The 14,394-nt window shown below is 39.5% G+C and overlaps 1 protein-coding gene across 1 annotated transcript in view; it reads right to left on the minus strand.

Moving 5' to 3' along the window:
• Positions 1-14,025, minus strand: part of LOC136866017 (uncharacterized) — a 109,891-nt gene extending 95,866 nt beyond the window's left edge. The window contains exon 1 of the mRNA XM_067142628.2: positions 13,892-14,025. Coding sequence (XP_066998729.2) covers positions 13,892-14,025 — 134 coding nt within the window. The remainder of the gene's footprint in view (positions 1-13,891) is intronic.
• Positions 14,026-14,394: the final 369 nt, after the last annotated feature.

Below are 14,394 nucleotides of genomic sequence, written 5' to 3' on the forward strand. Positions count from 1 at the left end.
TCTCAGGGCATATGATGGTGGACAGACTGTAGACTCCAAACGCATGGGCCATTTCACCTTTGAAGTCGTACGGGCACTCTGCTTTCTTCTATATGTCTTTTCACGAGAGTTTAATCCTGATGTAAACATGGTATGTCCACACCTTCGCAAAGGAAGAGTTGTGATTCACTGAGCGTGTACTACTGACCTCCACCCCGTCAATGTCTCGTGTTCGGACGTACAGGGCTGCGCATCGCATACGACAACAGTGCGAAGATCTGAACTTCTGAATAAACGACTAAACCTGGATTCTGTTCACTTAGTTTATTGAACACATTCACAATGTACTGCCTATGGTCACCTCTGGGCGGTTTTCCTCTTTTGTGATTCACTACACGCGATTGTGCTCCATTTCTCTCACTATGAATAATGACACTGACTGCTGCTGCAAGATGCAAAATCTTATCTCCACGCTGTACAGCTTGGGACTTTCCCCGCACTACGGGAAGACTTCCTGTATTACACCACGCCTTGTGCCTTCATTTCTCGTTATTTAATCATTAAAACAAAACCATATATATACCGGTATATATGACAACCATATTTTAATTTGATTACGTACTCTTCCAAACTCTCTAAATGTAACAAACTAACATAAAATAAAATTAATGCGACGTACTACGTTTCTTCGAGCTCACATACAGTCGAGTGAGTGCGACAGTTGCTTCTCCAATCAGCTACGTCCATGTCCATGTGCATAGGCAAGGTGCTGCGCCTATTTGTTTACATCAGGATTAAACCCTCGTGAAAAGCAGTATAGCCACCGTATCAAGAGGGCACTGTCATACATGGATTCGGGAAAATCCACCGCCGCCAGATTGAAGTACCGTGGTGAATAACGTGCTGATGACAAGGGTCACCGTCCCAAAGCTCGGACAAGAGCGAACAGACGGGTGACAGTGCAGAAGGTCACTTGCCAGTTCAATGCTAGATAACGAGGTGTAAGTAGCCATATCATCCAAAATAATTTCCTCGTAATGGAGTTTTTATATAAACAGTATACAATCTACTTACGTCGCACTGACACACATAGGTCTTATGGTGATGATGGGATATGAAAGGGCTAGGAATGGGAAGGAAGCCAGTAGCTGCGATTGGGAATTAGAAGTGGGGGGGGGGGAATGTACAGACAAGAAAAGTACCTGGGTTTGTGGGATTTAGTGAGGAAGGGGGGGGGGGGCGGAGTATATACACCAAAAACAAAAGATAAGCTACAAAATGGTAAGTTCCTTGAAGCTCTAAGCGAATTTCGACAGAGAGGTAAATGTTGACAGTTTACCGGCTTAAGTGCGTTAATAATTCAATAGTTTTTAATATTTCGATTCAATACTAAACAAAAAACTTTCACCAAAGGAACAATATTACACACGCAATACAATTCAATAGAAGTACGGTGTGATTATACAATTAAAACTCTTTTAGTATTTGACTACACACTAAGAAACGAAACGAAACTAAAATAAAGAGGCTGCCAAAATGACGAATGCGTGCGGCAAGTGGGTGAATCATACCTCAGTGTCCATAACCTCGCTAAAAGAATATACTCCTGCTAACCCTTCCTCACAGCACATTAAAAGTCTCCACTACTTCTTGTGGGGCTATGCAAATCGGTTAGCCGCGAGGAATGAATTTTTAGCGTATTTATTTAATGAACATAAAGGAACTAATTAATGCCCCCCCCCCCCTTCGGCCCACCTAATCGCCGCTACTGAAGGAAGCGGCCGTGGCCTTAATTAAGGAACAGGCAAATACTGGGGCTAAGCAGAGGAGGGGTTGCCACGGCTCTACCGTGGCTCTACGCCTCTGTATTCGGGAGGCGGGAAGGGGTTGGTCTCAACCATCGGCTGTCCTGAGAATGGTTTTTCGTGGTTTTCCACTCAGCACTAAGGCGAATGGCAGGACAGTTCCTAGTATAGGCCACGGTCACCGATCTCCTCGCCTTCTCCGAGCACCTCCTTCACCGTAACACATCTCCCTGGCCTCAGAGAGGACATCACCTGTAAGGGGTCCGGATTTTAGTAGAAGTCTTGTCCGCAAACTGGTGACGGTGGTTTCCTCGTGTGCAGACTGTTGATGTGATATAAACTGTGGCCTCTGCCAACGTCCCTCACCGACAAACTCCCTATGTGGGTGGGGGCCGTAGAACACCCCCCATGGTATTCCCTGCCTGTCATAGGAGGCGAATAAAAGGGAACCCAGGGACCCTGAACTTGGGAAAATGAGTTAGCGACCACGGGCCCTTAGCTGCGCCTTGGCATTGCCTCCAATTATTTGTGCCAGGCTCCTCACTTCGATCTATCCTAACCGACCTCCCTTAGTCAACTCTTGTTCTTTCCCTGCCCCGACTCCTAGGGAGTCTTTCATTTTCACGTCCTTCGTAACTCTTTTCTTTTTTGATCGATACCTTCATTTTTCAAAGTGTGAGATCCCTTCTATTTTCCCCTATGATTAGTTAGAGGTTGTACTTTCTCCTAAAACAATACTCACCACCATCACCGATAAACGATACAGAAACCTGCCATGAGATCAGGGTCTGGCTGTTGGTCACAGGCGATCTGGGATCGATTTCCGGCAGCCTCGGGAATTTTAACCATAATTAGTTAATTCCGCTGGCACGGGGGCGGGGTGTATGTGTCGTCATCATCATTTTATCCTCAATGAGCATGAGGATCCAGGGTCATCTAACCTCAATTCTATTGAGTCATATTCCTCCTCCAGATCTCAGACATAAAGATGTTCTTCTAAGAGAATTCAACAAAATAATGAACGAGCCAGAACTGCCGATACATGGTGATATCTGTGATGCAAATACTAATCACCTACCTTCAAGGAAACCACCAACGAGAGATGCCATGAACATGGGGAACAGCAACTACCAAACTTCCGTTGAATGGCAGAAGCGACTCAACGACAAATAGTACCCAACAATACCTCCTGTGAAGAAGACGCCACCACCTGGTTTCAAACTCCCTCGTAGACTATGGTCCACACTAAACAGGATTCGAACCAACCACGGGAACTGTGCAGCCTTCCACTACAAGTGGAACAGAAATTAAACGCCTGGGTTTGACTGCGGTGCTACACAACAGAAGATCGATTGTAAGACAAGAAAGTATAATGGTGATGCTAGTGACTTTGCTCTCGTGACCCCAGAAATTATAGACTACATCTAAAATTTAGATATACGTATACAGAAGTGTAACAGGAGGGAGCTATTATCTTTATTATTACAAATTCTTATTATTATCGTGAGTAGCCTCACGATTCTATGGCAATCGCCGTATACAACAGGCCCCACCGGGCAGTGATCACTATACTTATCATAGCTTGTCCATTACTTATAACTGTACATTAGATTTATTCTCAGGGCTAACGGCTCTCCGGAAGCGAGTTGACCGTGGGCCAATTGTTTACAAATACTACATTGTTTTGTTTAATTGAATTATTATTTTGCCATTTTTAAGCAGGGGAGTTTATACATTCTGTATTTTCTTAGGTTATTATGGATTTGAACACTGTCTTGGGCAAAGGCCTGTAAGGTTTAATAAATCTTATAAACGGTATATAGAAGTGTAGATCCTACCTAAGACAGACACTGTATCTCTAGCCATACGCTAAATAAATCTATTGAGCACATCTGTTGAGATGGACATGCGCACACTGGACATTGTTCCGAGAAATCTCCGCGGATCAGGATGGCCCCCCAACGCTCCAGTGTGTTATCCTGCCTATGCCATCCCGCATCGCCGCCATCATCAGGGCGAAAGGTGGTCCTACAAGCCACCAGCCATGTACCTCTAATCAGTTGCTCATCATTATATATAGGCCTACTGATGTTCTTCTACAGTACATCAGATATACATATATATATATATACAAAAATATGGGCGGTACACTGCAGCTTTCGTGGATTTGATGCAAAGAAAAATTAAACTTATGTGACTGTACAGAAGATTTAGTTTGTGCTTGTCATTCTAACAGTGCTCAATACTGCACGGCATGGTGTTTAAGAATGTGAAAATGTGCTTCAAGAGCATTTTACAGTTGACATGCAGCAACAGAACAAGTGATACTGATAAAAATTGTAATAATAGAGTGAAATTTGTACTTAAAACTGTGTGAAACGTAAACTTGCCTTTAACAACATGTTTCTCGTTTCTTTTTATGAAAAATATATTTATCAAACTACATATAACTAGTAGAAACCGGTCCACCAAGTACTAAACACAAAAGGAATATATCGCGGCTAATATTCGTAAGTATATTTTCTATTGTTGACATTTTGTCAGCGTATGATTTTATATTACTAAAGTTTCACTTGGACTTACGTTTATAACGTCGTTATTTATTCATAAGATAATTGTATAATCATAACCATTGTATAACCATAAATGCGCTAACTTACAGTGGATTCTACTCTATTTTTTCCCTTCTGATTTATTTTATCCTTTACCATTTTGCAGTACCGTAATATTTGTTTCGAGTACGATAGCTGAATCCTCTCAGGGTGATAGTTTTCCTTTCCTCCAACGAATGTTCATAATATAGTAGTATTTCCCTCCTTTTAAAAATCAAGCTGGGTCATTTCCAACACTCTCGCGTTCGTATTTTTTCTTTCTAATGTATCTTCAACATTGTTCTAAAACATAGAGTTCCAACTGTTCCTAATATCTGTTCCTTAGTCTCACAGGAGAATCGTCCGATACGAGCAAAAACGACTTGCTAACACACTCGCCACGTCCCACATGTTATAAAAGTATGAGTATACGCAAAACTGAAGCAATTTAGTAGGAGAACGAGGACCACGAGAGCCGTCAGAATGTTGTATTATTGAACAGGTTTAATTCATGGATACGTAGAACTTCATTCAGGTCAACTACAAACTCCTACGGGATACTGCTTCGATACTGAACCGTTTACAGACTGTCAACAGATAAATGATCCAATCCTAGCTTTTACAAATGTTTCTGCTTCCCACACAGTGTGATCAACAACCTTTTTAACCGCATTGAATATGATGATGATGATGATGATGCTTGTTGTTTAAAGGGGCCTAACATCTAGGTCATCGGCCCCTCATAGTACGAAACGAGACGAAATGTAATAATTTAAAATTCCAAAATTCACCCACTGACGAGAATTCAAATCTTGATGATGAAGAATGAATGGATAAATATGAATGTAAAATAATCAGCACATCCAACGCACAAGATTAAAAGTTCAAAATAATTCCAAAATCAATCCGCTGACTAAAATTCGAAAATACTACGATGGACAATAATTATGAACTTAAAACAATCAGTGGATTCGACCCGCAACTAACTTAAAACTAACCCAGAAACTAACTTAAAACAATGGTATATGCTGACCAGGGGGCTGCTTCCACAGAACAATCCTGAATCGATCATGCTTGTTGTCTAAAGGGATCCAAAATCTAGGTCATCGGCCCCTCATAATGGTACTTATTGCTAGTAAAGTAGTGCCATGCTATTTCTCATGTAGCGGTACTAATCACAAGTAACGGAGATTCACGTTGTTCCTCACACTGTGGTACTACTCACAGGTAAAGTTCTAGGCACAGGTAAAGCAGACCTATGGTGTCTCTCACATAATGGCGCCACTCATAGAAACGGTCCCCCATGGTGTTCCTCATATAGTGTAAGCCTACTAATCACAGGCAACGCCCAGCCCCTTGGTGTTCCTCGGAACGCAGACCCATGATGTCCATAACCGGATGCTGAAACACCCCTTGAGGTGTTCAACCTAATCTGGATAGAGGGTGAGTCTCCGTCATAGTGGGGGATACTACACACGGGTACTGTAAACCCATACTGATCCACCCACAGACCCATGGTATACGCCACATAGTGGAGTAATCGCAAGAAAAGTCAACTCATGGTGTTCCTCGCGTCATGGTACTTATCACAGGTAATCTCATGGTTCAAAATTCAGCATCCCTTGGTCGGCCCTTTTAGTCGCCTCTTGCGACAGGCAGGGGATACTGTGTCACCTACCCACATGGTATTCAATAAATTAGTACCGTATGTTATGTTTGAGAGTTAGAATTTCGCGTTAAATGTGTCCTTATTTCTATATTTTTGCTATATTTGTGTCTTTATACCACCATCCCTGAACTAATTATATTTAGTATTCATGATTATATTCCTCACCTGTTCTTTCGGCGCTCAGTAACCATAATTTTGTACTGTATATGTGCATAATCGTACGACCAATATCAGATGTAAGCAGTCTTGTTCGGCTAATCGATCCCCATTCAGACAGTTCTTTGCAAGGATAATATGTCTTGATTCGCTGTAATGCGATACTCTATATAAGGGCTTTCGATCATTCATTGCTCACTTTGTGTTAAGTATTTCGATACTGAGAAAATTTCCTTACTGACAGCATATTTTATTGGCTGTTGTCGTCCCACACAGCTGTATTGTAAGAGTTTCCAGTTTTTATAGTCCTGATATCTAAGGAAGGGGCTGCCTGGCCGAGGCGGTAAAGGAGTGCTCAGTTCGCCCGGAAGGACGTGGGTTCGAATCCCCGTCAGGAAGTCGTAAATTTTAAGAAACGAGATTTCCACTTCAGGAGGTGCATATGGCCCTGAGGTTCACTCAGCCTACACCGAAAATGAGTACCAGGTTCATTCCTGGGGGCAAAGGCGGTCGGGCGTAGAGCTAACCACTCTACCCCAACACGTGCCGCGGTTAACAATGGTTGAAGCCTTTACCTTCCACTCCTCCAAGGGCCATCATGGCCTGTACGGAGGTGTCTTTGTCTTTTTGATATCTAAGGAATTTTGTTCCATTCTTGAAATGCAACAACTATGACATAATCTGTGAACGTGACAGTTCTATGGCAGTAATGAGCTTAAAAATATACCCCTCTCACAACTTAGACGTTTATCAAAATTTGCAATTGAAATTGTTATGTACACGCCATAGAAAAATGACAATTAATAGAAGTTGTATGTACTGTATTGAGGAAATGATTTAAAATAAAGAGATATATACGATTATTAAGCACTAAAAACAAGTGATTAGTTCCAGAAGATCCTATTTCTAGTAGACTGCGGAAGCACGAATGTATGGCACAAAGACACACACACATAAAAAAACATCTCTTTTGCCAAGAGATGGGAAACAAAACATAAATAGCATTAGCCCTGTTGGCAGTGTTTGTGTGAGTGTGGACCAAGGTAGATAATGATCACCAGTTATTTAGAGGAAGAACACAATAAAGGTTCAGCGGTAGCATTCACCTTCTATCACCAACCACCTGACACCAAAGTGGGCAGTCATCCGTCACATAGTAATTAAATCCTCAGTTCTAGACCTTCAGGCAAGCAATTCAATGTTGAAAACATCCTAGAGATATGAGCTAATACTTTAGGTAAATAAAATACAATGAACTATGAAATAAAAATTACAATCATTTTTCTTAATCATCGTTATCCGGTCGATTAGATCAGCAGTTTGCCTTTTTCTACCACTACGAGCGCTAATGCGAGTCAATGCAGAGTTTCACTTAAGTGCTTATAACCACATTCAGTGAAGATATTTTTCAAAAATCAAAAAAAAAACTCATGAGGGTATTGAACCAAGGAATAAATTACCGAAAGAATTATGTAAATAGGAGTTATAGGATTTCATACACGTATTGTTAGAGTAGAACAGCTCGAAAGTTAATTTGGCTTGGATTTGAATCAACAAGAAAAGAGCAAAGAAACAGGCGATTTTAGACTGTTTTCCGGAGCTGCATTTAGGCCGGAAGCGATTTTGGAAATTTGTGTTTTTTGTTTTGTTTTAATAGAGTTAACCAAAATTCACAATTTGATACCTTCCCGGGCCCTATAGCCCTTCAACTTCCGGCACTATCTGCTAAGATATGTTTTCAACAATAAAATACTTGATAATCATAATGCAGATATCTACGGCAACGTACTAATCATCATCATCATCATCATCATCATCATCATCATCAACAACATCGTCATCATATATTAAAAATAGATAATTTAGAAAATGTATTTAATGTACTGCAATGGAATTGAATGGCATATACATACATGGAAGGAACTAACTATGGGTCATATAATTTTACACCAGAATGTTTAGAAGTGTATGTTCTACAGTGTAATTTCTTAGTGAATGAAACAACTAATCAATATTAAATCTAGCATTACCGATGGATATCTGAGCTAGTTTGTTTCGACATTGCCTAGGTTGTATCTATTAAGAAACGTCTTATATACGTTATATCTAGGTGAATGGTGTCGTGTAATTTATTAAGATCACGCTTTTCGAGCGAGGAGATTAAAGCAAACAGCAAAACTGTAAGAAGGAGAACTACGGTATTTATGTGCTGCTATAAACTAATGAAGCCTTCAAAAACCTTCATTTACCATTCTGAATTACATGAGGCCTTTGCTAACATACAGCTTTGACATTGGAAAAATAAGCAGAAATGTTACAGCACTGAATAAACACGTCACGAAATTCGACATAGAGGATCTGAAAAGTTTTAGTAAGTGAAGTGCAGGGTTTCTCATATAAATTAAGACCGTCAAAGCAGCGTTTTTACTCTTCCATACGTAAGCAGCAATGCCTTTGCTGGCGGGACCTAGTGTTTACAGTGCACTATGTCTTCTGGTATGGGCTAGAGCAATCTTGTTACTTTCATTGATCTGTCTCAGCTTTATCCTTGGCTTTGACAATATGAAAGTGACTGAGGTATGAGTGATGCTAGTACTGCCATTCCTTCTGCAGCCAGTCCCTGCTATGAATGGTGTGAAAATATTGCTCATAGGGTAGGTTGTTGCATGCATTTCAGTGGGCTTGGCAGACTGATATGTAATAGCAACTTCTGGCATGGTGAGGAAAGCAACGGAAAACTACCTCACTCCTCATTTCCCTAGTACGCCTCTTCAGTGATGCCTAGGCCATCTATGACAGCTGATGGCGGAACTGTTGAGGATCCAACCAGCCTTCGGGTTGAGGACTAAACATACATACACACGTAAGCAGCAGTATGGGAGGCGCGCGCTTGGTTCCTGACCTTGCAAGCAGCCTGCACGTGTTCGACCGCGCAAGCATCAGTCGCCAGTCTGAATCTCAGCTGTTAACATGGTGAGACAGTTATCATCGCAACACCGTATTTCCGTACGTAAAAGTTCTGATTTCATCTTAATGGTTGTGTGAACACTCATATACCTATCGCTATTCCTGTGCAGAAATTCCAAATGGTGTTTTGAAGTCCCTCTTTATGATAGGAAGATTGATGTTTGGTGTGCTGTTAGTGCAAGGGGAACAATTGAGCCTATTTTTTTTTTCTATACGACAGTAAATGCAGTGAGGTACCAAGATGACATTTTGACGCCGTTCTTCCGTGAGCAGCAGAAGATCCCTTTCTTAAGTGTATGCAGACACAGTGATTAGAGCTCACTCACGTCAGCCAGAATGTGGTTACCAGATACAACGTCTGTATAACCCAGGAAGGACGACACTTCCAGAGTCTTTTATGAGGTAAGATTTCATATACGATTGTATACACACATAAAGCGGGGCGGCAGCGCGTGCTGCCGTGACGCAAAGTAAACACACAGTGCGTTCGGTCTTAGTTTATATGAGGGACCCTGTACATACTTCCTCACATAAAAGAAAAAAACATTCCACTGGTTAGATTATGGATGAAAAATCTGAGAATTTGTATTGGATGAATCACCAAGAATGTGATGAAAAGACTCAAAACTAGGTGAACGAAGGTAGTGTTGTTAGTCGAAGAAACATTGGTTAGAAATATAGCATGAATGGATACATACAATTGTTTCACCTGGTTGCATCATTGAGCCTGCGATAGTGGACAGTTAAAATGCTTGTGATGATAATGATGATGATTATCCGTAATCAAATTGCCTTCTTCTGTGAATCTGTCTTGAGGCGCGTATCAACTGGACATCCTCCATGATTCTCTGTCCTGAGCATCTTGTTTCAGTTGTTCACAACCTTGCTTGACATCTGTTAACATTCCAAACCACCTCCTTCCTCTTGCTCATCTGTTTTTTCCCTCCACCACATACTGGTGAAAACATTTCTGCGGAGTATGTGACCCAACCAGGATATTTTCCTCTTCTTTATCGTTTTCATCAGGTGTCTCTTTTCTCCTACTCTTTTTAGCACTTCATAATTTCTCATTTTATCTGTCCACTTCACTTTCTCCATTCTTCTCCATAACCATATTTCTAAACTACCCAAATACTTTGTATCGTTCTTTCTTAACGTCCATGTTTCAGTTCCATATGACACCACACTCCACACAAAACACTTTCTTAAATTAATAGGGGTTGCCTTAGACATTAAGAGCCCTCTCACCTTTCCGAAAGCTTCTTCTCCCATAGATGTTCTGCTTCTTACTACTTCTGTACAGCTTCCATTCCACGTTAACAAACTCGCCAAATATTTGAATGACTTTACTTGTTCCAATTTTTTCCCCCCTCTAGTGTTATATTAAGAGCAGTTTCCTCCTTTCCTTTGCTACTTGCATCGTCTTAGACTTAGTCCCATCCTTGCTTAATCACAGACTATGTAGAAATCGAAAGAACTTAGTGCACGTAGATTCACATTATGATCTAGGAGTTCAGATAAGGGGCGATATTATCCAGTGCGTCCCGTTATAGTATGGTACGTCTGGACAGTAATATACTTGAGAGAACATATAAAGGAGGAGAGCTAAATTGTCAAAAAGAAATTCATACTGAACTCAACAGATATAATTTTTCTAGATTCAAAATGTAAAACAGAAGCGTTCTGGAAGATGGCAAATAACCAAAATTTCAGTCTATTTCTCAGAACTTTTTAAATACTAATGTACCTTGAATACTGCCTGATGCCATTTATTGATGGATGCAATATTTTTTGCAATTCTGTCATTTCGCAGGTCACAAAGAAAATGTAGCTTCCACCGAAGTCTCGGCTTCATTTATGGCCGTGACTGTATGTTTCCTGCTAGGAAGGGGTGGTGTTGAGTAATAACATTGAAAGCATGTCTTGTGCACCTGGATGTAATGAAAGACGCTACTCATAGGGGCGATCGTGCTGCAATAGTAATTGTTGGCATAGTGAGAACGCAATGTTAAACTACCTTATTCCAAATCTTGCCTCATTATGGCGCCACTAACGGTGTTTGTGGTTTTTTTTATAACCTCATAACTTCTGGTGGTGCATTTTGAGCATGCAACCAGCCTCCGAGCTGAAGCCTTAACAGACATACCGTATCTAAAAATTATTATTATTATGATTATTATACAAAGTACACGGCACACCAAGGTACAGATAGAATTGGTTCGATCACACTAAGTCCATCCAATAATCAGCGATAGGAATTCCCTCTTTGGTCGCTTGAACAAGGTCTTTAAGTGCAGGTTGGGCAGGGCATAGTTGACAGTTATACATATGTGGGGTAGTTTGAATATATACTGAAGAATATAAAATACTGTAAGTGCATTTATTTTAAGTAAGTTATAAATAAAGGTCGAATTGACAATATTAGTATCAGTGCTAGAATTTTGATGACCTAAAAATGTTTAAAAATGATGTATAAAATGACGGAAAAATCCAGGAAAAGTATCTGAAAACTTTAAAAAATGACCAAAATTTTACATTCGATTTACTGATACAGTTGGCATTGTCTGTGTTTTATGTAATATACATTATAATAAGCACTTGCGCTGCCGTGTCGAGAAAACAAGGTGAAAATCTTTACGTTTCGCAGAGAATTTTGCTGCGCGTCTTCAGAAGAAAATCTCGACTATTCACGAGGAAGACTTCTCGAATTGGAGGTGTCTCTCCCGGAATGTGAATATTTCCAAGAAGTAAGTTGTGAACAAAGTTTATTTAATCTCTACAATGACAAAGCATTGTGGAGATTCTCAAGTCTCCGTGTTCATCCACACTTAAAGTTGCGATAATATTCAATACCCCACGCGTACTTGCTTCAAAATCTTCAAACATGTAAGAGAATGACTCAAAAAGTATAAAATAGCCTAATAAATTCCATAAAATGACCAGGTAATGCCGTATAATTTAAGAAAATGGCCTAAAAATACAAAAGGGCAAAAATGACAAAACATTAGGTCATTCTTTTAACACTTCTACAATGTAGGGACTATGATGGGGATTTCTGTACAAGTTAGGAATGTCTGTTGTGAGCCAATTAAAAGATCACACGTCATCAAAACTATAGCCCGGATTAGTATACTGACGGTTTTTTTCAACACAACCTGCTCATAAAATTTTCAGTTCTTCTGGGATGATTATATTCATACACATAACACTTCTGCAATTCACATACCCTAGTCGCGTTCAGTATCCTAAATTAAGATACAAGAAGGTTCGTAGTATGTGAAATTGTATTACCAGCACCGAATACAAAGCGACAACGCATTAGTAATTGAAATTATGTTATTTACCTACTACCTACCCAAGTGAAAACCTACAGTAAAGAAGATGTAAGGATCAATCAAAAATTGATTCTCATATGCACAGTAAAAAGAACAAGCAAGATGCATGAAAGTGTGTCATGTATTATGGATAGTATGTATACTGCGTTTTAACTGCGCCCAATAACAGTCGGTTCATTTATTAACGACATTAAAACTTGTGGTCCTCTACGAAACTGTTAACCAACTGAAATCAAAATAGGCTACTTGTATGTATGAGATTATGTACTGCAGTATGAGTGGGCAGTATTTTATACTTACCCCCTGAAGAAATTCCTATCAAATCGGCAGAACGTACAGTAAGTAAATCAACCTACTTTAAAATATGGGAAATGCATTAGTGTGGGGTCAAGTTTATTATTTATAAACAGAAAATAACGTGAATAATAATCTGCAATCAGTATAAAGAAGAGATTAGCATTTTGATTAAACCTTCAGACGAAAAATTGACCAGTTTATAAGATTTTCATATTTACTACTATTTCATTTGTTTTAATGAATGATAAAACAAGACAGTATATAAATTTTCCAACAACCGCAATCATACTATATCTCACTATATTACTTTACCATATTAAATAAACTGTACAGATTACTTAGAAGATATCTACAAACCTACAAACATATGGCTAAACTAACTCTCTTTCTAACTTAACATGCAATTAGAACAGATTGAAAACGTATTAATAGAACTTAAAATGTTTCCAAATAGAATGCAAGGCAGTTACACTAACATCTGTTGAGTAATGCTTCGTTATGATTAAATTATCTAAGAGAATTATCTATGTTTATGTACACTACGAGTTACAGTGTGTCTATAATGACATCAAACTATTGTATATTCAATGATTTCAAAATAAGTTGTTCAAGAAAATAAGAAAATAAAAAAATATGGACTGAGGATAGAGTAGTCTTGCCGTATAAATAAATTTATTGGTTTTGTTTTGAATCATATCACATGAGGAGAGAGAAATATATACCATCACTCGAATAAAACTAGTTAAATGGGGGGTTCCATTTTTTTAAGGCGACCAAAATAAAATAATGTATTTCTAATCGTGGGGAACAGGCAGTAAGATTACAACATCTCATTTAACACATTCTATTAGGGTAATCAGAAATGACTTAGTATATGAAATATATTTAATTAATATTAAACTAAAATATTTTATCAGATTATTTTCCACTCCTACAAATATTTAATTTATAGCAAAACGGGAGTATATTTAATATTTATTGATAGTTTGAACATCACACATAGGGGTAATATAACTTTTACATGGTTATAGGAGAAAGTTTTAGAACAAATTCATAACCTGTTTCAAGTTTAATAAACCGAGTTTAACTTACTTGATAAAGTATGGCTTGCCATCACTGTCAGTCGCTGGTTCCCAGCCGTAAGGGAATCCACCACTGGTTTGAATCCAGGTCTCCACTGGAGGTAACCACGATGCAGTCTGAGTTAGATGGCTGCAACAAAACATGAGAAGCTCCTTTACACATGTGTAGATGTCACACTGAACAAGTTGGCCGTCTGCCCTCACTCTAGAGCTTGGCCTCCACAAGGTTGAGAGGAATACAGACCAGCTCAGCACCACAATTATAGGGGGAATACCACAACAAAACAACGTAGAGAATGCACAAAAATAACTGCTTTCTCTCAGCCACTAGTCAAATATCTTCAGCGCACATGCCTTTTGACTCTAAGATTAATTAGATAAGTAGCACTTCTGCCTTTGGTGAGATGTAGTGTGCAGAATGCACTGTCTCTCCTAGAATGGGCTAGATTAGTTGTATTTACCCGGCTCCAAGGATAAATGGTTAGCGTGCTCGCCTTTGGTCACAGGAGGTCC

The sequence above is a fragment of the Anabrus simplex genome, chromosome 3 (assembly GCF_040414725.1).
Source record: "Anabrus simplex isolate iqAnaSimp1 chromosome 3, ASM4041472v1, whole genome shotgun sequence".
NCBI lineage: Eukaryota > Metazoa > Arthropoda > Insecta > Orthoptera > Tettigoniidae > Anabrus > Anabrus simplex.